Source organism: Leptopilina heterotoma, unplaced genomic scaffold (genome assembly GCF_015476425.1).
Source record: "Leptopilina heterotoma isolate Lh14 unplaced genomic scaffold, ASM1547642v1 Lhet_114, whole genome shotgun sequence".
Classification (NCBI taxonomy): domain Eukaryota; kingdom Metazoa; phylum Arthropoda; class Insecta; order Hymenoptera; family Figitidae; genus Leptopilina; species Leptopilina heterotoma.
The window spans coordinates 1,644,624-1,670,724 of record NW_025110833.1 but is presented as its reverse complement, the minus strand read 5'-3'; the positions used below and the strand labels follow the sequence as shown (position 1 = coordinate 1,670,724).

Sequence of the window (26,101 nt, the reverse complement as noted above, 5' to 3'; positions counted from 1 at the left end):
TTAGGATGCTGCTTCTAAATTTTTATTGTTTGCTACTCCTAAATTTTTATCGGATGCTACTTCTAAACTTTTTTCGGATGCTACTTCTAAATTTTTTTAGGATGCTGCTTCTTAATTATTATTGCTTGCTACTCCTAAATATTCGTAATCTGTAACTCCTAGATTTTTATCGCCTGCAACTCCTAAATATTAATCACCAGCTACGTCTAAATTTTTATCGCATGATACTTCTAATTTATTATTAGATGATACTTCTAAATTTTTGTTCGATGCTACTCCTAAATTTTTATCGGATGCTACTTCTAAACTTCTATCGGATGCCACTTCTAAATTCTTTTCAGAAGCTTCTCTTAATCCTTCTACAGATGCTAACCATAAATCTATATCGGATGCTGTACTTGAATTTTTTTTTTAGTGCTACTCTTAAAACTTTTGTTGAAGCTATTCCTCTAAACCTTTTGCTGCAGATATTCCTAAATCTTTTGCTAAAGCTACTCTTAACCTTTTTGATGAAGCCATACTTCTAAACCGTTTGCTAAAACTACTTCTAAAATCTAAACCCTTTGCTGATGCTACTCCTGAACCGTTTACTGATCCTAACTCCTAAAACATCCATAGATGCTAATCCAAAAATTTGCCAACATCCAGCTTCTAAATTTTGACCACAAAATAATAACCAAAATTCGCAAAGATCCGACTCCTGAATTCTGGCGACCCACTACCACCAAAACCTTTATCACTACCCCTTCTAAACCTTTCACAAATGCAACAGCAAAAAAAAATAAAAAGTAATCCAAAATCCTTAACACGATATGGAGCATACTTCCAAACTTTCCCTACATCTCCCATTTCCCCACCGCCATAAATTGTCACCAATTTTCAAAATTGGTGAAAATTTCAAGTATAAATGAAAGTTTTCCCCCGAATTCTTTCTTCATAAATTCCTTGGATAAAACTATTTTAATCATAAATCGCGTTTTCTGTATAATTGCATCACAAACTTTCTGCAACTATTCGCGGAGCTTTCTCTTTCTCTCTTTTGGATAATAATTCCCAATTGTTTTCGAGCATCGTCCATATCAAAGAAGACAACTGATGAAAGGAACTTTTCTTTTCTTTTTTGTTTGAAAAGCACAACTGGCAAAAGGAGTGTTTCTCACCTTGTACTTTAGCGTGAAGTGACACGCGTATACGCGCGCGCCTGTTTCACGTCTCGGTAGTAAATGTCAGTACCAATTCAACGTCTTATTTCTTTTCTCTTTTCATTTTTGACTGTTGTTAGCTACTTGAAAGTACAAATATAAGGAGAAAATCGAAAGGCAAAAGAGGATGGACTCCTTCTTTAGTAACCCTCCTCATCTTGATTTTGTATTTCTGTCTGAATTACTCTTTCTCCCTTTCTGTTTCTCTAGGGGGGACGAAAGAAGAAGAAAGATAGAGAGAAGAAGAAGAAAGGAGATGAAGAAAGATAGAGAGAAGAGGAAAGAAGAAGATGAAGAAAGATGAGAAGAAGAAAAAAAAGGTGAAGAAATATAAAGAGAAGAAAGAAGAAGAATGAAGAAAGATAAAGAGAAGAAGAGAGAGTCAGAATGAGAAAAAGAGTTACTAGAGGAGGAGGAAAGGGAAAAAGAGGGAGAAAGAGAGACAGAGAAGGAGAGGGAAGGAATGAGGATAAAGAGAAGGATCAAGTACTGTACCTCGACGTACGTACACGCACGACTTTATACCTAGAGAGACTAGACGGGTATGCGGACCGCTGGATTCCCGACAGGATTATTCCATGGAAACAAAGCTGTCGTCGTGTTTGATATCGGCTTTTACGTGCCAGCTCGAGCCTCTCACCCCGCCTTCTATGAAATCTGATATTAAACATTCTTTGCACGCCGGGTAAACTGAAAAGGGGTTTCTCTCTGGCTGTTACACGGAAGGCGGATGATGACGGCGACAGAGATGGTTGATGGCGTTGGGTCGGTGGTTTTGCAATGTGGGGGTGTCAGGTGTTGCAGCAGTACCAAACTCAACCAGAGGAACCTTTTGCGCCCCTCAACTGTGCGCGCCAATGCGCGCGGAAACTGTATATAACTCTCCAAAGCGAGCTCCAAAGTTTTCATAGTTCTCCTTTTTTTTCCCTTCTCCTCCGCTTCGTCTTTTCCCAACTCTCATCACTATAGAAAATTCACTGAAAATATGAGTCTTCCTTTTTCTTTAGAAAAGAATATCCCCGTGTGTTGGTATGCGCGTCCTTTTTTTTATAGTTAAAAAGCAGACGGTAAACATTCACCAGAGACTGTATGTATAACAGAATGTTTATACTGACAGGAAAAATATTTGTATTATCAGTGGGGAAAAATTAAAGGACCTTGATAATTTTTTAACACTCGAAGATGGGGGAAATTTGCGAAACTTGCCGCAAGATTTCCAGATGACAGTATTCCAAAAGCGTGTTTATCATTTCATGACATGGAAGTATGGGACAAGTGTTTTTTGAGGGATGAAAATTAGAATTTAGGGACTAATAATTTTTCTTGATGGAATAAGAACAAGGACATAAATTACAAGTTGGGGAAAGAATGACAATAAAAAAAAAAGAAAGGTCTCTTTCTGAAAGGAGCGAAACGTCTGAAGTCTGAGGTTCTTTTTTTCTTCTTCATTTCTTTATTTCTAGTTTCTTTCGCGTCACATCATGTTTGAGCTTCGCGGGTGGAATTCAGTCGCGTGGCTACAGCTGACGCCCGACCGTCACGTGTATATTCCTTTATGTAGATAACTTTTGCAGAAAACAGAAATCCCAAAGTTTCACATTATATTTGAGAATGTGTACCGCTTTTTAATATGTTCGTTATGTTTATCTCTGAGTCGCTGGTTAGAAATTTAAAATTCAATTTACAAAATCAGGGTTGCCACAGGTTAGGAAAATCAGGAAATTCAGGGAAAGTAGAATTAGTCAGAAAATTCAGGGATTATTATTAAAACATAATAATAATAATGATTCCCACTTAATTAATTAAAATTGTTAAACAAAAGATTCTGTCAGATAAAGATCTGTCTAGAAATAAAACATCATCCACCGAACGAGTGTTTAGAAAAAGAAATTTTATCTCAAAAATTATCCATACGATTCTTTTCTCTCTCATGAAACGCAGGACTCAAGTTTCATGGAATGAGAGAGCAATTGGAGCATTCGAAATTATCCGCTCCTTGAGTCCCAATTCTAGGGGGGAAGTCCTTAGTTTGGTACAATGGCTCGTGACAGGAAGCGAGTCTGATTAAGCTAGAGAATAGAATGAATGAAATGAGAGAGAGAGAAGGAGAGCCAGAGAGAGCAAAGAAAACTGTCGATTCACAAAACCATGTTCATGGTACATTTCCATTTTGAGAGTTAAATCAAAGAGGTTAAAATTGGCAAACGAGAAGCGCATTCATTTTAACCGAGTCAGAGAGATCAAGGAGTGTATTAGTTGCGTTTGACATTGAGTGTCAGTAGCAGCTGCACGTGTGCAAGCATGCGAATGTTCATGACATCTTCTGCAAAATCGTGTATATAAACACAAGGAGTGAGGATGATGCCGCGACGCGCGACGGAAGTTGTTCGACAAAGTCTCTAATAGTTGTCGAACACCTTTAAACTTTACCGCTTTTCCGCTCGATACATTATTTCAATTATGCTTACAATAAATTTTGATCTAACTAAGTCAGACTTTTCTGATTTATAGAATTCTTCTCTCCTAATAAAATAAAAAAATTTTTTCCTCAACCGAATTGATTTCAAATCAGGCAGGCTAAACATGTTCGGTAAGTTAAAATCATTTTCGCCTTCAAAATATTGTTTTATAAAGAATTTTAGACGCTTTTGCTCATTTCAAATTCCCTGACTTTTACAGGTTAAAAAACGGAATTTTTCCAGGTTTTTAAAAGTACATTTATTTTATATTTTACCAAATTAAATAACTCCCTGATTTCCACACAAAACTTTCATTTTTTCCCTGCCAAAGAATATTCTAATTCACTCGCGAAATGATATAAAAAAATAAAAATAAATAAATAAAATATAATAAATAATATAATAAATAAAATACACAAAAAAATGTTCTATTACATTTATTTACAAATTTCTTTAAAAGTAAAATTATTCGAAAACATCAATATATAACTTCATTTTTAAATAAATATTTAATTATTATTTTGCCACAGGAATTGATTTTTAAAAATTTCAAAATCAATAGCAAATAAAAATATTATTATATAAAACATGAAGATACCGATCACTCCGAGTCGAAGACTCATGTTTTATATAATAATTAAAATTTGCTAATTTGTTACTGCAACTTCTTCAAAAATTATTTTCATCATTTTGATTATTCATCACTAGAATTTTCAACTTAAATTCTTCTTTAAATCAATTTTTTAAAAATAATTTTTGAAAAAGTCCCTTGAGAAAATTTTAAATCTATTTCTTTGCAATTCAATTTTATGAAAATTCGATTAATTCTGACATTCTTCAATTAAATATATTAGAAATTAAAAACTTCAAATAATTAAAAAAAAATTCTATTAAACTTTTTGAAATAAATTAATTCTACAGGATTCTTAATTAAAAGTATGGAAAGTTCAAATTTTCATTGATTTTAATTTGAAACGTTTTGAAAATTTAATTATTTCTAAAAATCCACGTTTTCAATATTCAATTTATAATCTAAAATTTTAACTGAAATACATTTTTAAATCAATATTTATTAGAAAATTCTACGAGAATTAAAATATCTTTAAATACAAAAATAAATGTTTTATTATAATAAATGTTTCTTAAAATTGAATTTTCATAAAGAATTTTATTAACAAATTTTTAAATAATTGAATTCTCTTAACAAATTTTAATAAAATTTTTAAGAATAATTTCGTTTTTCGAGAAATTTGATGAAAATTGTATTAAAAATAATTGAAATTTTGACATGAATTTTATTAAAATTTTTAAACATAATTGAATTTTTGGGAAGAATTATATTATTTTTGAAAATAATTTAATTTTATTGAAATAATAGGTAGACATTGAAAATAATTGAATTCTGACAAATTTTTTAAATTAATTAAATTTCTATGAAGAATTTTATTAAAATTATTTTTAAAAAAATTGAATTGTTACAAAGAATTTAATTACAATTTTTGAAAAACAATTAATTTTTTGAAAAAATTTAATTAAAACTGTATTGAAAATAATACTTAAATTCTAATAAATAAATTGTAGCAAAGATTTTTAAAATAATTGAATTTTTTTGATAAATTTAAATAAAATTTTTAAGAATGATCACATTTTTCAAGGAATTCCATTAAAATTGTATTAAAAACAATTGAAAGTCTGCGATGAGTTTTATTATTTATGAAAATAATGAAATGTTTGCGTAGAATTTTATTAAAATTTGTTTTAACTAATTGAATTCTATTGGGGGTTTTTTTTAATTAAAGCACTCGATTCTCGTTATAACGACGATCTCGGGAGTTCAAAATCTCGATATTACGACGGAAGGAGAGGATCCTACTTCACGTTCTATTCAAACGCATGAATTTATCCGTGATTAACAGTACAAAACGTCAAATACGTGCAAAATTTTTCGTAAAGTGTATTTATTTATATTAAAAGTTTCTGAATTATGGAATCAGTTTAAAGAAAAAGTAAGTAGTTTTAATAATATAATCGGATCACTAGATTCTTTAGGTTAAATAAAGTTAAGGGTTGATTAACTTTGTCGTTTTTTTAGAGTTAACCAAAATTTTGGTTAAATTAAATTCTTAAATTCGTTCGTGTTTTTTTGTCGTTGTATCGAGAGTTTTAATGTTCGTTATAACGAGAGAACGTTGTAACGAGATTCGTTATAACAAGAATCGAGTGTAGTAGATATTAAAAATCATTGAATTGAGGAAAATTTTTGAAAATAATTAAAATTTTGCCAAGAATTTTATTAAAATTTTGGAAAATAAATGAATTTTTGAGAAGAAATTTACTACTTTTGAAAATAATTGAATTTCTGCAATCTTTAGTCATTGCTTCGAAATTCAATTTGTTTTAGTGTTTTTAACTAAAATTCTTCTATAAATTCATTATTTTTAATAATCAATTAATTATATATTAAAAAATTTAACTAATTTCAGAAAAATTTTAGTTTTTGAAATTTTCTAAAATTTCTAATTAAATTCATTTAAAATTGAAATTTTACACAATTTCAAATTAAAATCTTTTGAAGTTCAAAATTTCAAGTTCAAAATATTAAAAAATAACAAAACTGTCGGACATTTTGCAAAAAAACTTTAAATTAAATTTACTCAAAAACCCCACCTTTTTTTTTGTTCAAATTTTTTTTTGGTAAATAAGAATTTAAATTGTGCCCGATTTAAATTCTTATGGAAAATATTTTTCTCCATGAACACAATTCCCAAAAAAAATTCGTGCAAAGAAAGGTAGGGTTTTGAAGTAAATTCAATTTAAAGTTTTTTTGCAAAATGGCCGCCATTTTGGTATTTTTTAATATTTTTTAAATTTTCCAACGGATTTGGAAAGACGATCAAAAACCCTTTTAGATGCAAATAGACAAAATAAATTATTTTAATTAGACATATTCACTGAAGAAAATCTAAGGAACATTTTCTATCTAGTAAGAAAGTTGTTAAACAACTGAATTTTTATGGTTTGAATTTTTATTCTCCGTTTAAGGAATGATGTTTCATTCCCTCTTTAAGAAATGATAAATGAAAACTGATAATTTTCATCATTACAAGAAATTGAAATCTGATGTCAAGTTCATTAAGAAGAGACCATAATAAAAAAATGTCTGCCATAAATCAATTTTTTTACCGTGAAGACAAGGGAAAAGGCAATCTTATAACCAAACGGGAGGGACCTTGCTAAAGTTTCGTATTTCTTTGTCCAATTATGCTTATTTTAAAATAAGAAAGAGAAAAGACTTTTTTTTTATTTCTTTATTCTTTATAACAGGAATCGATGGAAAGTCTTGGAAAAGGCACCATTATTTTCCTTCACGGTTATTAACAAGAAGTCGAGCAATCGTGTCGAATCGCTTCGAGTCTTTTATGAATCGTCGAGTAAATAGGGTGAAGCGATCTTCGTCTCGTCTCGGCAATATCTATAAGAGTGTATGTCGTTCCTTCTCTTCTCGAACATGACAACCCGAGGAAGTATAAACGAGAGGGAAAGGCAAAAAAAAAGACAAAAAAAGAATGAAAAGGAAAAAAAGAGTAGGAAATTAGATGGAAGAAGATGAAGGAAATAGTAAGAGCTAAAGTGAAGAACGATGCGAACAAAAAGGGAGTGAAGGAGAAGAGAGGGAGGGTGAGAAAAATACGCGCATCCAATTAAATCTTTTCACTGACTTGCTCTCGCGAAAAGAATATACTTGACGCCAACTAAAGACAACAGGAGGAATGTGGTAGAGTTCAGAGAGAGGCTAGACATTGACCTTTCTTTTGTCGACAAAGAAAAAAGAGAGAGAGAGAGAGAGAAAACAAATATTCTTCGTTTGTGGAACTTTCAATTTTGTTACTTTTTCAAATTGAGAGGAGAATTTTTCAACTTATTCTCTTTTTTTACTATGAGATGAAACCGAGGATGAAACTTAACTTATTTTTTTTTGACCTTAGGGAACAAAAGGCCAATAACAGAAAGCAAACAAATTATTTTTTAATTTTCATCAAAAGGAGCGAGTCACAAGAAAACAAAGTGGGATTTTTTTTGTATTATCCTGTAATAAATATTGATAGAAAAAAATAGTGTGTGTAATAATTTTTCGCAATCTCTATTTTTTCAGGAATAATCCATGGCATCTGTGAAGTGATTCATGTGCGAGAATCTTGTATTTTCGAAGTAGATGAAATAACACGAAACTCGTGAAACATGGACTTACTTTTCTTTTTTGTTTCATTCTTTAAATTTCTGTTGATTTAACTTTTAATTTTTTATCTAGATTTTTTATCTATATTTGAATTATTTCACTGAAATTCGTTGAGCTGAAATTACAAATTAATTTCAATTTATTTTACAATTTATTTTAAATTATATTATGAAATTTTTCTTTGGTCTAGAAATATGTAGAAATCATGTTTTTATTTAACCAAATTTCCTGTAAGCAAAAATTTTATTTAAAAAATTGTTTACTTGCTGAATTTCATTATGACAAAATTTATATTTAACTGCTTTTTATTTTAGGAGATTTAATTAAACAAATTTTATTTTAACAGAAATTCCAATTAACTGAATTTTACTTTAGCAGAAATGACATTTAATAAAAATTTCCCTTAATATAATCTACATTTTGCAAAAAATCCAATTAACAATATTTTTAATTGACTTAATTTCATAATAGAAGAAATTTCATTTAACCGACATTTAACAAAATAACAACAAAATTTAACAAAATATAACAAATTTAAATTTTGCAAAATGTATTCAACAACTTTTTTATTTAACTAAATTTTCTACACGCAGAAATTCCATTTGAATTTTTATTTACTTAAATTTCATTTTACCAAAATATTCTATTCAACCGAATTTTATATTACCAGAAATCCCATTAAACAAATTATTTTATTAATAACATTTTTATTTAGCAAAAAAATTAATTAACAATGTTTCCATTTAACCGAATTTTCTTTTTAGAAAAAATTTCATTTAACCAAATTTATCTTTAGTAGGAATTCTATTTAACAGAATTTTTATTTAGCTGAATTTCATTTTATCAGGAAATATATTTCACTGAACTTTATTTTGGCAGAAATTCCATTTAATAATATTTTTTTGTATTAATAAAATTTTTATTTAGCAAACAATCCAATTAACAATATTTTCATTTAACTGAACTTCAGCAGGCAAAATGCCAAATAATTATTTGAGCACAAAGCGTTAATTATTCTTAGAGCAAATATAATTATTAAAAAAAATGAATTATTATTACTAAATAAATTATTATTACTAAATAAATAACTAAGAAAATAGTTAAATTTGACTAATTGACTTGATTACAAAAATTTTAGTAATTTTCACAGAACACACAACAGCATTGTCTTTCAATTTTCAAATTTCCCACACAAACTGCTTTACCGACCGAACATAGATTGGAAACTCAATAAAAATATTTTCCTCCCAAAAAATTCTGCCAAACGAATGTTTATTCGTCACTAAAACGAAAAATGTATCGCCTAAACAAAAATTTGCCTTTCATAAATTTTCTTTCATTACCCAAAATTTTCACTATTCCAAACTATTTCCCTTCTGGCCAAATCAAAAAAAAGTTTACACTAAAAAAAAAATTGTCAAACAGAAATAAGTTTTACGAAATTTTTTTCACAAATTTCATATTTCATTCGCACTTGTTTTTTTCGTCAATAAAAATAAAAAAAGAATATTTTTTTTTAAACCCACATAACTCTTTTTTGCTTTTAGAAAAATAATTCACAACACCTTTTTGTTTTGAATTCAATGAGGATTTTCCACTTTTTTGTTGTGTATTTTCTCAATATAAAGGTGAAATAACAAAACTCGGTTTATTGGATGAGAAAAGGGTATTGAAATTCGGAACTGTATCGGATGTAAAGTGAAAGATATCCGTCCGTATAGAAAATTATCAGTCGTGGCGCTCACCGGGAGTTAGTGAACGTTTTGGAATGGGGAAGAGTGGGGGGGGGAGAGGGAAGGTTGGGGGATTTTAAGGGAGGAGGGTGTGAGAAAACCGAGATGGGGGTTGGAAACAGGATGGAAAATAGCCTCTGGACAAAGCAGAATGGCTGCAACGATGGTCATTAGCAACCCACTGTGCTGAAGCTTCGTTCTCATCACACGTCGTATATATACCATACCATTACCCATTTACAAAGGGTTCTCTCTATCTTTTTCTCTCTCTTTCTCTCTCTTCAATAGTATCTTTCCACGTGTATACAGGACACACATATGGGTATATATAAATACACATAATTCGACGTATTTTCTCAGCTCATATATTCAATTATCCAATAATGAAGCTTCATGAAACGGTTTCAAACCAAACGACGTTTATTTGCACTTTGTTTGCTTAATAGAAAAATATTTAACGAGCTACATCCAACCCCAAGTCAAGGATAACCAAAAAGGAGCAGTTTAATATTTATTAACGACTTTTTATTCTCTCTCCCTCTCTCTTTGTTTCTCCATTATTACCCAAAATTATAATACTAATTATTAATAATAGACCTAATATTTATTTTCTTTTGCTTTATATACAGAAATAAATACACTGAAACCCCACTTATTTAAAGTCTCGTTTATTTGAACCCGTTTTTGCTTCAGTTATTTTTAGTTAGAATCAATCCTAACCCCACTTATTTTAGCTCATGCGCAGTACGCGACCAATGGAAAGATACTTACATTCCCATTGGTTGAGTTCAAACAAAACCAACCAATCATGTCAATTTATCGAATTACGTCACCAACATAGGTTATGTCGACCAAAATACAAATAAACGCGACACTTCGTGTCAAATTGCGTGGGCCATGTTCAAATAAGTGGGGTTTCAGTGTATTATCTGCGTTTTATACAGAAAAGAAGGAACAATTTAATGCCTTGAATTTAAATGGAAGGCTAATATCAATTTAAAATAGTTTGAAGTAGTTTACTTTTTTATTGAATTTGAATTTCGCGCCATTGTAATTCTGTGACTCCCCGTCCAGATGGCATGAAAACTCTCCCGCAATCGAGATTGGGTTACCGTGGTAAAAGTATCATACTGATACTTGTAGACTTCGTTTCGTTTTAATTATATTTAATAAATAATAATGTCCTTAGAAATAATTAACTGTAATAATCTTCGTAAATTCTTTCATTCTGTCTGTCCACACTTTAAAGTTAGTTTTTGTGTATGCTTTCGTTTTTTTTTTCTTTAAAAAATATTGTTTGAAAAATCGAAAACATGCAGAAATTTTTTCATGATTTATAATAAAAAAATAAATATTTAAAATTAGAAAATTTTTTGAAAATTATAATATTGTTCAATTTTTGGCATTTAATTTGTTAACATTAAGTTTTTTTTAAAAGAAAATTACAATTTTTATTTTGAATATTTACATACGATCTATTCTGACAATTTTAATTCAATTAATTAAATGTTATATACATTTTCGTGTCCTAAAGAAAATGCTAGAAGTTAAACAATATCAAATTTATTATATATAGGACAATCAATAAAAAAACTTTTTAAAAATTATGATTAACAAATAAATTTTGTTTATTATATGCTTTTTTCTATAACAGATTTCTTTCTACTGATCTAAATTATGAAAATTTTCCTCTTTTTTATTTATAAAAATATGTTAAATAAAATTATTAATTGTTAAAAAATTATTTAAAATTTTTAGAAAATGAAGGAAAAAATTTTTTTAAAAAAATGTTCGGTTACATTTATTTACGAATTTCTTAAATTTCAAAATTATTCAAAAACATCAATAACTTATAAAAGTATTGTTATAAAACATGAAGATATCGATTGCTTCGAGTCGAAGACTCGGAGTGATCGATATCTTCGTGTTTTAAATTAATTAATAATTAACGAGTGATAAAATCATTATTTTATATTATAATAATATTGTTACTGTAAATTCTTCAAAATTATTTTCATCATTTTTCAATTCAATTATTATTTTCTAGAATTTTTAATTATTTTTTATAAAAATAATTTTGAATTCCATAAAAAAATTTTGATATTGATAAAAATAATTAAATTATTGCTTAGGAATTTTTAAAAAAATTTTGTAAATAATTGAATTCATGTGAAATTTTTATTATTTATGAAAATTATTTAAATTTATGCGCACAATTTTATTAAAATTGTTTTTTAATTATTTTTTATAAAAATAATTGAATTCCATAAAAAAATTTTGATATTTATAAAAATAATTAAATTATTGCAAAGGAATTTGTAAACAATTTTTGCAAACAATTGAATTCATGTGAAATTTTTATTATTTATGAAAATAATTAAATGTTTGTGTAAAATTTTATTAAAATTGTTTTTTAATTATTTTTTAAAAAAATAATTGAATTCCATAAAAAAATTTTGATATTTATAAAAATAATTAAATTATTGCAAAGGAATTTGTAAACAATTTTTGCAAACAATTGAATTTATGTGAAATTTTTATTATTTATAAAAATAATTAAATGTTTGCGTACAACTTTATTAAAATTATTTTTAAATAATTGAATTCTTTTGGGTAATTTTATTTAAATAGTAGATACTGAAAATCATTGAAATGAGAAAAATTTTGAAAATAATTGAAATTTTGACAAGGATTTTATTAAAATTTTTTGAAAATAATTGAATTTCGGAGAAGAATTTAATTAAAATTTCTAAAAATAATTAATTGGTATTTTGATGAGAATTTTTTTAAAATTTTGAACATAATTGGATTTTTTTTTTTTGTCAAAACGGAAAAGTGATTTGTACACTTTTCGTTAAAATAATATTCTGTGAAATATTAGTTTTTCCTAAATTAATTTCTGTTTAATAAGTTCCTTTAATTATTAGAATTATAATAACAATAATTATAATTATTGTTTATAACATTATTTATTAAAGTTATTGTTACAATTATATTGACAATATTTTTACCAGTCGTTACAATAATAGCGGAATATTTAATTTTTATTTCTACTTTTTTATTTTTTATGTGCAAAAATAAATAATAACAGATTTTTATAAGTATATAGCACATATTCATAACTCACTTTGTTTTATCATTTTTTATTAAAAGTAATTAAAATATAAAAATAATATAATCTCTAACGGTCAGTTATATGTATATAACCCCGGTGACTCTATCTCGATTGCGAGAGAGTTTTCATGCCATCTGGACGGGGACTCACAGAATTACAATGGCGCGAAATTCAAATTTAGTAAAACAAAAAATCGAACTAAGTTAACTATTTCAAACTAATTTTGCCCTAGTATTTAAATTTAAAGTGTAAAATTGTTCCTCCTTTTCTATATAATTATTAATAACTAATTATTGTCATTATTTAAATATAATTGTTAATAATAATTTTTTATAACAATTATTACAAACTTATTACAATTAGTTATTATTATTATAATTGTTACTGTTATTTTTATTGTTATCATTGTTATTATTATTGTTACTATTATAGTTATCCTTAAAAATAATAAAAATTATTATTAAAAAATAAAATTTTGTATTGAGTTAACAATTCTTTTTCTACAATTGGACAATATCGGGGAACAAACAAAAAATTGAAATGAAATCCGAGGAAGTTTAAAATAAAGAGTCTCGCTGAGATATAAACATTGAAAGTGAAGTGATTTATAGAAGCTAGACTGGCAACAAAATCCTTTCAAGATAGGACTTTATAAGCGAAGAATGTATTGAATTTATCTCTCTCTTTCTCCCTATCTCTCTCACTCTTTCTCTCTCTCTCTACTCTCATTCTGTGTATATTTTTCCTAGCTGTCTCCCATAAATCGCGTGTTGCTTAATTTAAATCTCGCACTGGCAGATTTTCAATAAGCTATTGTCAATTACCCCGTGTATCTGCACGATTGGGATTTATTTTTACATGATTGACAGTTCGACGCAGGGAGAAAACTCGAGTCACTTCTCGGATCGAAATAAAATTATCTATCTATATATATTATTTTATGATTTCGCGAAAAAAAAGAGGCAATAAATAAAAAAAAACGATATTAAAAAATAAAAAAAAAAGGGAAAAAATACTTCCCAATCTCTATGGTATGTATTATGACTTTCGCAAATCATATCACGTCACAAACAGCTTTCAGGAGAAAAAAGGGGCAAAACAATTCGCGGTATTATCTTATATCTTTCCCTATCAAATTTATAATCAATTGGTTTTCTCTTTTTCATAGAGGGAAAAATTTCCCTATGCGCAGAGAGTTATTTTTCTCTTTTTTTCAATAACGATCGTTTTTAATGTCATAAAAAATGTTTTTAAAAAAATTGTCTTAAAAATTTTTAGGTCATGCATAAAACGTGTTGTAAAAAACCCTTTGAGGTGCGTATTTTTTTATACATCGAAAGGCAATTTTTCTTTTAATGTTTACAATATTTATGATCAAATCAAAATATTGCTTTTTAAAAATATTTCCACACTATCTTTTTTCATTGTTTCATTATTTAATTATTGTTTCTGAAAAAATATTCATAAAAAATATATCTTTCTCTTAATAACTGGGTTTGAAAATGAAAATTTTAACTAAAAGAGAAAATTTAAATTAAATTTTTAAATTAAATTTTAATTAAAAAACAATTACGCAGTAATATTAAAAAATGTGCCTTTTACCCCAAAGGGTTCTCTTTTAATTTTATTTTTAAAATAAATGAAATGATTTGGAATTTAGTATAAACAAAAGGCGAAAATTTGAGAAATTAATTAGAAAGTATGTAATAATTTGCAGTTTAGAAATTCACTTACCAGAATCGAAATTAACTTCGCTGACCATAATCCATTTAGCAGCAAAATGAAGCTTCAGTTTCACAAATTTACCGACACGATGGTGCAGCTTCACTGAGATGTTGTGGGGTGTTTCGAAAATATTATCCTCCATATACGTGTAAGTGATTGGCTCGCCCGTATAGTACTTTCCGCCAATGCTGAAGAGAATGTCAACTTGAGAGAAAACCTGAAATTATAAAATAGAAAAGAGAAAATGAGATGAAAAATAAATACAAGAAAAATTTAATTTCATTTTCATTATACACTGCTACCATCTTTTCTATATATACTTTCTTCTCCTTTTCATTATACAAAATTAATTCACCCCTTTTCAAAAGAAAAAATTAAATTTCAAGACGTTATATTCATCTTGACGGCTATATGAATATAACTGATAAGGACATGAAAGTGGATTTTAGAGACAAGAAATAAAAAAAAATGTTTTACATACAAATGAAGACAATATTAAGTGAGTCTTGTAAAAAAAATAATTATTTTATTACAATTTTTATTACTCCTTTGCTTTAAAATTAAATTTTTTCTTTTATTTTTATGTTTTCAGTCATATTTCTATTTTAAATGGTAAAGAAATATTATTTGACTCTAAATATAATTTTTTACATTCTTTATCGAAAATAAATATTTAAAATAATTTTTTTTTTGGAAATAAATATCTTTCCTTGAATTAGATAATTTTTATTTAAATCAAAATAACTATTCAATTAAAATATAAATAAAATTTTAAACCTTCCTCATTGAAAATAAATATTTAACAAAATTTCCTTTATAAAAATAAATATTTTCACATGAACTGAATAATTTTTATTTAAATCAAATAAAAATTGAGAGTTTGATTGTTTGAGAAAATTGTAAAGGCAGCATTTTTCTAAAGCCTTCGATTCTATATATTTTTTTTTTGACGTATGCGAGAGATCAAAAACTGCCTGAGGTGGCTCGAAAGAAACGAGAATTCCAAGTCTGTCCACGTGAATATACGTTCTTATACGACTTTCATAGACGTTTTTATTAAACTTTGCGCTGAATTTTCCAAGTTCGATCGACTACATCATTCAGTTATATATATAAATCAGAGAATTTTTTTTTAATGCATTTTAAATAAGAACTATTTGTGCAAAAATTTATGAAAATATTTTTCAAATTCTAATAGTTTATAATTATTTGCTTATATAATTATTATTTATTTATTTTTTATTTATTTATATTTATATTTTACTTAAATATTATATTTGCAAATGCAAATATAATTTATTTTGCAGACGCAAAATAAATTATTTATAAATAATCAACAATTATGTAAAAAATATTATAAAATAAAAAAAATGATAAATAAATGATAAAATATTCCAATGAATTTCAGATAAAAATAAAAATTACTCTCAATTTGACAGTTGACGGTAACATCTGATTAATATTGGTAGAATTTTTTTTTCAAAAAAAAAATGTTATTTCATTATTTAAGTTGAGACACAGTCCATTACGTGTCACTCGTGTATTCTCGTGTAAAGTATCCAAGAGTAATTTTAAATGAAACGTCCAACGGACACAAACGACGGAACAATTGAGGCATCAATAACAGAGAAACTCGAATGTTTTTTTTAGTGCGACTGCAGCATCTCTCCTCGTGACTAAATCGTGCTTCGGGAAAAATGAATAATAATATAGAAAAATGCTTAAAATATTTATATATACATTTACAATTCAGAGCGCAAAAAAAAAATATGTCAATATTGAAAAATATGTTTTTATCGCAATTTTTCTGATAAAATTATTTCAACTAATATAGAATATACTCGCAATAAATGATTAATGCGAGTATTCTATGATAAAAATACAAAAGTATAAATTATTATTTGAGAATTTTACGGCGGGGATCGAACCCTAGTCTACTTATTACGAGTCGAGTGCGTCTACCACTAGGCTAATTTGATCTTTTTGCTTACTACAAAATGGAAAAAGTATAGAAAAATACTATTAAATATAGAAATTCAAAAAATTTCTGTTATTATTTAACTAAATATTCGTTACTTAGTAAAAATTGTATTAGCTATTAAAACGTTTGATATTAAGAAACATGAAAAATAAAAAAAATTCCGTATTAATTAATTATTTTATTAAAAAATGCGCCTTTTACCCCAAAGAGGTTTTTAACTCTTTTAGGGGCGGTTCAAAAAATACGTAAAACCTCACGAAAGAAATGCCCCAAGACAGCGAATTATCGATAAAAGTTAACTAAAAAGGAACGCATTTTTTCGGTATAAATATATAATAACGAAAGTTTATAAATAAAAAAAAACAAATGTATAAATTTATACAAAGCTCGTTTGTTCTTGTCCGTGCCTCAACGTTTCTATGTATAGGGTATACAATGAACGTTTTGCGATTGTCGAAAGTCTGGTATGGAATATTCAATTCGAAAGCGTGCCGCGTTGCGACCAGAATACGATTCAAATCCCTGTAAAAGCGCTCGTTTATCTATATGCGGTCGCGTAATAATGCCGAGTGTCCATCTGCCTTGTCACTATTTGCTTTAGAAATATATCTGATAATGGAGTTTGAATAAAATTTATAATAAATCAAATTTACAATAAATAAAATTTATACCTAATATTTGTTTTAATTCTACTATAAGGAATCACTTCTTGACTCTAATGTTTAATAAAGAATATTATTCTCAATCAGTTTAAAAATTATTACTCAGAAAAATGTTCCATTACTTCGATATCTTCATGTTTTATAATAATAATTAAAGATGACCGAATGATAAAATCATTATTTTATATTTTATAAGAATATTGTTACTGTAACTTCATAAAAATTATTCTCATTTCAATTCAATTATTTTCTAGAATTTTTAACTAAAATTCTTCTTTAAATTAATTATTCATTCATTTTTAATAATTTTTGAAAAATTTCTTTGAAAATTTTCAAATGCTTTTGTTTACAATTCAATTTTACGAAAATTCATCGATTATTCGGAAATTCTTCAATTAAATATTATATTAGAAAATAAAAGCTTGAAATAATTTCGAAAAAGTTTCATAAAACTTTTTAAAAAATTAAATCTACACAATTTTCAGTTAAAAGCATGAAAAATTCAAACTTTCAAAGATTATAATTTGAAACCTTTTCAAAATTCAAATATTTCTAAAAATCCATGCTATGAACTTTCTGACTTTTTGCTGTTGAAATTTGAATTAGTAAATTTTACTATTAAATTAGTAGAAACGACTATTTATTGGTAAAATTTGCTAATTCAAAAGCAAAAAGTCAGTCAATAATTCAAATTAGAAAGCATTTTTACTAATTAAAATTTAGAGTTTAATATTCAATTATTATCAAAAATTTTAACTGGAATTCATTTTTATGAAATGAAAATCAATTTTTATTAGAAAATTCTACGAGAATTCAATTATTTAAATACAAATAAAATGCAAATAAATAATTTATTGAATAATTGAATGTTTCTTAAAATTCAATTTTCATAAAGAATCGTTATCAACAAATTTTCAAATAATTGAATTTTATCAACAAATTTTAATGAATATTTAAAAAATAATTACATTTTTCGAGAAATTCGATTAAAATTGTATTAAAAATAATTGGAATTCTGTGATGGAAAATTTTTGAAAATAATTGAATTTTACAGAAGAATTTTATTACTTTTTAACAATATATAATTTTTGCGAAGAATATTACTGCTCTTGAAAATAATTGATTTTTTGCAATAATTTGTAACTTTTACAAAATTGAATTTTTTTCTGGTTTTTAACTAAACAATCTACTATAAATCCATTATTTTTTAATAATTTTTGCAAAAGTTTTTTAAGAATTTTTAAATTTATTTGTTTACAATTCGAATTTTAATAAAATTTTTAAGAATAATTTTCATTTTCGAGAAATTAGATTAAAATTCCATTAAAAATAATTGAATCTCTGTAAAAAAAAATTTGATTAAATTGAGAAAAGTTTTTGAAAATAATTGAAATTTTGCCAAGAATTTTATTAAATTTTTTGAAAATAATTGAATTTTGAAGAATAATTTTATTATTTATAAAGATAATTGAAATTTTGACGAGAATTTTTTTAAACTTTTGACCATAATTGAATTTCTATGAAGAATTTTATTACTTTTGAAAATAATTAAATTCTTAAGACGAACTTTAATGATATATTGCTTTTTAAATAATATTGACTTCTTCTGTGAAATTTTATTGAAATACCTAGATATTAAAAATAATTGAATTTTGATAAATTATTGAAATTAATTTAATTCTACAAAGAAATTTTATTAAAATTATTTTGAAAAAAAATTGAATTGTTAAAAAGAATTTCATTAAAATTTTTGAAAATAATACATAAATTATAGGAAGGCTTTTTAAAATAAATAAATTTTTTTTTGATGAATTATAATAAAATTTTTAAGAATAATTACATTTTTCGAGAAATTCCATTAAAATTGTATTAAAAATTTAAAAATAATTGAAATTCTGCGATGATCTTTGTTATTTATAAAAATAATTGAAAACCTATATATGAAAATAATTGAATTCCTGGTAAAAAATATTATTCTTCATGAAAATAATTGAATTATTGCGAAGAAGAAATTTATAAAAAAAAATTTGTAAATAATAGAATTCCTGTGAAATTTTTAGTATTTAATTCATTCATTCAAAAATTAAAATTTTCTAAAATTTCAAATTAAAACCTTTTGAAGTTCACCTATTTATGAAAATTGTAAACGCAACTCTTTTAAAATTGAATTAATTTTGAAATATTTAAGTAAAATTAGATTTCAAGAATAAGTACAATAACTTTAGAAAACAATAATCCCTTAAGAGAATTTCGAAAATTCTCGTACTGTCACACTAAATAATAAAAACGAAAAGCAATGAATGTTTACTATTTCAAAAGATAGCCGCAATATCAATAGATTTATTTATTCCCTTGTTAACATCCATCCCAAAAAATACGTTAAATATAAATCCACCATTTTCCCAATTAATCGAAAGCGAATAATTCACAATGAGAATATAGAACGGGAGAATGAAATACACACGGTTAGAATGAATGTATGTTTTCGATGCGAGAATAAAAAAATGGAAAAAGAATAAAAATTCTCAGAATACAAGGAAATAGCGACTATAATTAAAACTATTTGAGTGGGAATAATAATAGCGATAATAATAGTGTGGAGAATAATAGTAAAATTAATTAATAATATTAAAAATAACAACAACGCTAGTAATAATAGCATAATAGTATTAATTAATAATAGCTAAATACCTCATTTTTAGTTTTATCTTCTAATTTTTGAATACACCATTTATTACAAAGAAATAGTTCACTTACAACGCTTTTTCGTTTCATTAAATTTGAATTTCGCGCCATTGTAATTCTACAAGTCACCGTCCAGATGGCATGAAAGTTCTCTCACAAGCGGTATGGAGTCGAACTAAAAACAAGTGTCAATGACTAGATGGAAACTACCTATATAGTAAATAGTTTTATAAAATCGAATATTGGACTCGCTTATACCCATGAGACATTAAATTTGAGACTATCAGTGACATTAAAAAAAGTTACTGGTCGATTAAAGGCCAATATTGTGTGGGTAAACCTATATAGATAGGGAAAGGACGAGTTGGACCACTGTCAATATCCGGATGACGAACAGAGAAGGGGTGATGGGGGGGGGGGGAGGAGGGAAACCACAAACTTATACAAAACCGACACATATACACAAATTTTATATCATCTATTCACATAAAATACGTATGCTTATTACCTACAAGTGTCAACAGTCTAGACCGATCCCAATTTACATATTATAGATTCACGTAAGCGTATTAAAATCAATATGTATACATCAAAACTAGTAGCGATCATCTCCGGAAATTATAACATTTACGAATCATATTATTCAAATTGTGGATGTCTACGAATATGTTTATATATATATATTGTATATAATATATTGCTATATAAAATATTACTACATGTCCCCAGTAGCACAGAATATTCCATTCACATTGCTGAAATATTCCATTGAAACATTGGGAATATTCCATCCAGATTTTTGAAATATTAAAATGTTCGAAGTTTGAAATGTTTCATTGGAATAACAAAGAAAAATTCCATCAAAATATTGTAACTGGAATATAGAAGGAATATTCCATAGAAATATTCCATTCACATTCCTGAAATATTTCATTGAAACATTGGGAATATTCCATCCAGATTTTTGAAATATTAAAATGTTCGAAGTTTGAAATGTTTCATTGGAATAACAAAGAAATATTACATCAAAATATTGTAACTGGAATATAGAAGGAATATTCCATAGAAATATTCCATTCACATTCCTGAAATATTTCATTGAAACATTGGGAATATTCCATCCAGATTTTTGAAATATTAAAATGTTCGAAGTTTGAAATGTTTCATTGGAATAACAAAGAAATATTACATCAAAATATTGTAACTGGAATATAGAAGGAATATTCACATTCCTGAAATATTCTATTGAAACATTGGGAATATTTCATACACATTTTTGAAATATTAAAATGTCCGAAGTTTGGAATGTTTTATTGGAATAACAAAGAAATATTCCATCAAAATATTGTAACTGGAATATAGAAGGAATATTCCATAGAAATATTCATGTTTTGATTGTTCCTCAGGAATAATAAAGAAATATTCCATCGAAATATTGTAACTGGAATATAGAAGGAATATTTAATTGGAGTATTACAAGAATATTCCATATAAATATTCCTTTCTAAATTTACAACTTTTCTAGAATATTCTATTAACATTTCTAAAATATTTAATTAGAAAATTAGGAATATTCCTCTGGGATATTCTGTCCTCGTGGAAACATTAAAATTCCCAGCCTTTGGAATATTTCGTTAGAATAATTTAGGAATATTCCATAGGAATATTGCGTAACTGGAATTCAGTAAAAATTACGTTTCAATGAATTTTTTCAGAAGTGTGAAAAGATCATTCCTTTGAAATATTTACTTTCAAACGAAATATTCAATGTACATGAATGGAATATTCCTTTGAAATATTCCATAAATGTCCAAATGGAATATTCCATACCTTTAGGAATAATAATTGAAAACTTATTTATAAACTACTACGAATGTTTATAAATATTTTAACTACACGATATCATCCGAAAAAAATGTTACATTCAACAATTTTCCATCTCTGTCATACGAATACACAAATTCATTTCCGCTCGCGGAAGAGACTTAACGTTTCTCACATGCATATATATAGGTACACAGTATACAGTTATCTTGGATAAAAATTTTACTTTTGGCTGGTATATAGAAATGAAAAAATAGAGAAGAACGAATAGGGGAAAAAACAATGAGAGGTGTTTCAACGACAGTAGGATTTTTCAAGCAAAAAAAAAGAGAAGAAAAGAAAAGAAAAGCATTTGACTCGACTTTTCATGGCTTGGATTTTTCTATACCCAAAAAAAGATGGAAGTTTAATTTGTAAAATTCTGCGGATGATTTTTTTTTTGCATCAAAGATAGTGTTAGAGAAAAAAACTCCATTACGGATTTTGATTGTTTTTGGGGGAGAAAAAATAATTATTAAAATGTAAAATTAATTTTTAATTTTGCAATAAAAAAAAAATTTGCAAAAATTTCCTGGAAATTGCATATTGGAGATTTTCGAAGAATTCTGATAACAATTTTCGATTGGAATTCTACTTTCTTCAAAGTTGCACTTATTTAATTTTCAATGAATAAAAATATTATTTAACCGAATTTAGCAAAAATTCTAGTTAGTAAATTGTTTATTTAATTGAATTTCATTTTAGCCGAAATTTCATTTAGCAAAATTTTATTTTAGTAGAAGATTAAATTAATAAATGTTTCATTTTCTTAAACAATTTATTAGTAGACATAAATTATTTTTATTTTATTTTAACACAAATTCCATTTAGGAAAATGTTTATTTAACCGAATTTCAATTTTGTTGAAACTTCATTTTAACCGAATTTCATTTTAGTAAAAATTTAATTAGCAAAATTTTCATTACTCATATTTTAGCAAAAATTTCATTTAGCAAAATGTTCATTTAAACAAATTTTAATTAAGTAGAAATTCTATTTAGCAATTAAACAGATTTTCATTTTACGAGAAATTTTATTACACCGAATTTCAATTTAGCAAAAATTCTATTAAACCAAATTTCAGTTTATTAGCAGAAGTACCATTTAGCAACATTTCCATTCAACTGAATTTAATTTTAGCAAAAATTCCATTTAACTGAATTTCATTTTTGCAGAAATTACATTTATCAAAATTTCAATGTAACCTAATTACAGTTGCAATATGAATTCCAATTGAAAATCGATCAGAATTCCAATTGAAATCTTTCGGAAGTAGGAAAAAATTACAGTGAAATTCGGACGCAATCTCAAAATTTCCGAAATAAATTCCCCACTGTGCAATTTTTGCAAAAATTTCTTACTTTATTTTCTAAATAATAAATTTTTAATTAATTTCCTATTTGTATTTATAATTAGAATTTTTTGATAATTAAATTTTGCATTACTCTATAATAGAGAAATTTGTTATTCTCATTTTCAATTTTATTTTTTTCTCTTCATACCCGGAAATATATCTAAAGCAGTAGTTTTAAGGAAGCACGTTTATATTGTATTACACCATTTTTACCTTTAAAAGGCTTTTATAATGCATATTTAAAATGATTTCAAACATTTTCCATTATTTATTCTGATTTCCAGTTGAAATAACTGCTTTCAAAGGAAAGCTTCAAGTGTGCGCACGTAACCTTTTCTTTTGCCGGACGAATTTTGAATTACAAAGTAGAACATGCGTCCGTACTTTTAAAAATTCACAACTTTCATGGGAATTATCATATATTTGAATCTCGAATCTTAAAAGCACGTGAAAAATACATCATTAACGTTTACATTTATATATATATGAGTACAAAATAAAAAATCACAAATAATATCAAAATATTAAGATCTGGAAAGTTGCATTTAAATTACTAAAATTGTATTTAAATTACAAATATTGCATTAAATATTAATTAAAGTAAGAGCATGCTTATTTGATTTTAAATATTTATAATTTCACAAAAAATTAAAAATTGCCACTGAAAATTTTTTAATTTCAATTATCAACTTCAATTTTTCAATAATTTCCAATTCAAAATTTAAAAAATTCAATTATTAACTAATTTATTAATTAATTATTATTATTATTTCTTATAAAATTCTTCGTAAGAATTCAATTATTTTTATAAATAATAAAATTCTTCGCAAGAATTCAATTATTTTTATAATTTCTAAAATTCTTCGCAGGAATTCAATTATTTTCAATAGAATTTTAATAAAATTTCTCAAATTCAATTATTTTCAAAAATTATAATAAAATTTTTCAAAGGAATTCAATTATTCTCAAAAATTTTGATGAATTGTTTTACAAAAATTCAATTATTTTCATTAATAATAAATTTATTAATTAATAATAAATTGTTCTTTTTTCAGTACAATTTTTATAAAATTTCTCTTTCTAAAGAATTCGGTTATTTTAAAACAATTTAAATAAAATTTTTGGAAGAATTCAATTATACACTGAAAAAAATTCTTAGTAGATTTGACTACTTTTAACTACTTTCCTTAGTTCAATAAGTCCCCAAAGATAATTTTGAACTTACATTAATTATCAGATATGTAGTTGAATGAAGTGATAATACAGTTGCATTAACTACTTTTCTTAGTTAAATAGGAACCAATGACAGTTTTGCAGTAGAATTAACTGCTGATATGTAGTTAAAGTTACTAAGATAACTCAGTAATAAAGTAACTACTGAAAATGGTAAAATAAAATTATTTATAATTTATTATAAATATTATCGAGTTGTATTTTTTTATATTTCCCCCTACCCACTTTTGTTTACCTATACCTTATTTATTTAATGTCTATATACCTAACGGAGAAAAATCTCTAAACGTCGGGAGTTGAACGCTCGACCCTAACATTCGTAAGCCGATAACCTAACCACCTAACCACGCTCGCCCGCTTCGATGAGTTGCTTAATACTTATAGGCATTCCAGACACAGTTCAACTGATAACTGTAGTTAATTTTACTACTTAAAGTAGTTGCATTTACAACTTTTCACAGTTGATAATCTTCTATAAAAATCTATACCGTCAACCGGGGCTATTTTGTGCACCAAATAGCTTTTTTTTTATTCAAAGATTTATTTAAATTCAGAATTAAGAGAATAAAGAAAATCAACTTTTGATATATGTTGTGGACATCCTTCTGAAGGTTTCCTATAAATTTTGCAAAGAAAAAAATTTTTTTGTCTTAGTTATAGTCATTGAAAGTCGTGAACACAATAACTCCCGGGATGGGGCTATTTTGTGCATCGAACTTTGTTTTTCTATAATGTTGCGTAAACAATTTTTTTAATCGTTTCTGCTTCATGAAATCTTTTGTGTATATATTTGAGAGTAAATTAAAAAAAGAATGACCTAGTAAAATTTTTTTTGTAGATATATTATACAAAAAATGTAAAATAAAGCACTAAAATTTTGCTAAAATCTGGATTTACTAAAAATTAACAATCTTTCTTTAAATTGTATATTACGCAGATAGTAAATAAAATTTTTTTCTTTTTTAATATATATTTTATAATAATATACTAATATAATTATAAAATGATCGTTTAAACACTTATAAAAAACTTTAAAACATCATTTCAATAGGAGCTTTTTTAATGGTTTTGAATGATATTTTTAAAAAACTTGAAATAAATATTTTTAAGGTTAAATAGATAACAATTTAATATCTAATATGATTTTCAAGTTATTTTAAGAGAAACGAGAAAATAGTTTTAAAACTAATTTGAAAAACTTATAAATATTAATTAATGTTCATTTTTTGAGGTTACGTTGTGCACCGGTAGAGCTTTTAATCATTTTAATGATTTTAATTAACGTATTTACAGTTTTTTGACAGAAAAGTAAGACAAAAATGTATAAAAATGATAAACAGAATCTTCTTTACTTACTAAATAAAATATTTATGAAAAATATTTGATTTTTTTAAGTGCACAAAATAGCCCCATGGAATCCTAGTTTTTCAGTTTTTTCCACTTTTCTCTTAAAATAATGAATAAAAAGTTAGCGCATTACGTATGTATCATCACAACACAATTGAAAACAAATGTCTAACACAGTTTATGAGACACATTAAAACTCTAGAAGATCTGGTATAATTTTTCCGAAGTTTCAAAATTTTTTAAACAAATTTTTCGTTTTGAGGAATTTTTTTCTCTTAATTGCCAAAGAATTAAATAATAACATTTAGTGCTCTCTATTGTCATGTAATCAAACTTTCATTTTACAAAATAGCAGATTAAAATAATTCATTTTAATAATTTTTTTCATTAAAAAACTCGCGTGCACAAAATAGCCCCCGGATGCACAAAATAGCCCCAGTTGACGGTAACATAAATTACATGGAAAATAATTCAACTCCTAGAAGAAGTAAAAACTACTACAAAA

At 25.9% G+C, this 26,101-nt stretch overlaps 1 protein-coding gene across 4 annotated transcripts in view; it reads right to left on the bottom strand.

The window, feature by feature from the left end:
• Positions 1–26,101, bottom strand: part of LOC122507350 (epithelial discoidin domain-containing receptor 1-like) — a 267,483-nt gene that overhangs the window by 53,754 nt on the left and 187,628 nt on the right. For all 4 annotated transcript variants that reach the window (XM_043620013.1, XM_043620026.1, XM_043620020.1 and 1 more), the window contains one exon: positions 14,481–14,688. In XM_043620013.1, the coding sequence (XP_043475948.1) occupies positions 14,481–14,688 (208 nt within the window). The remainder of the gene's footprint in view (positions 1–14,480; positions 14,689–26,101) is intronic.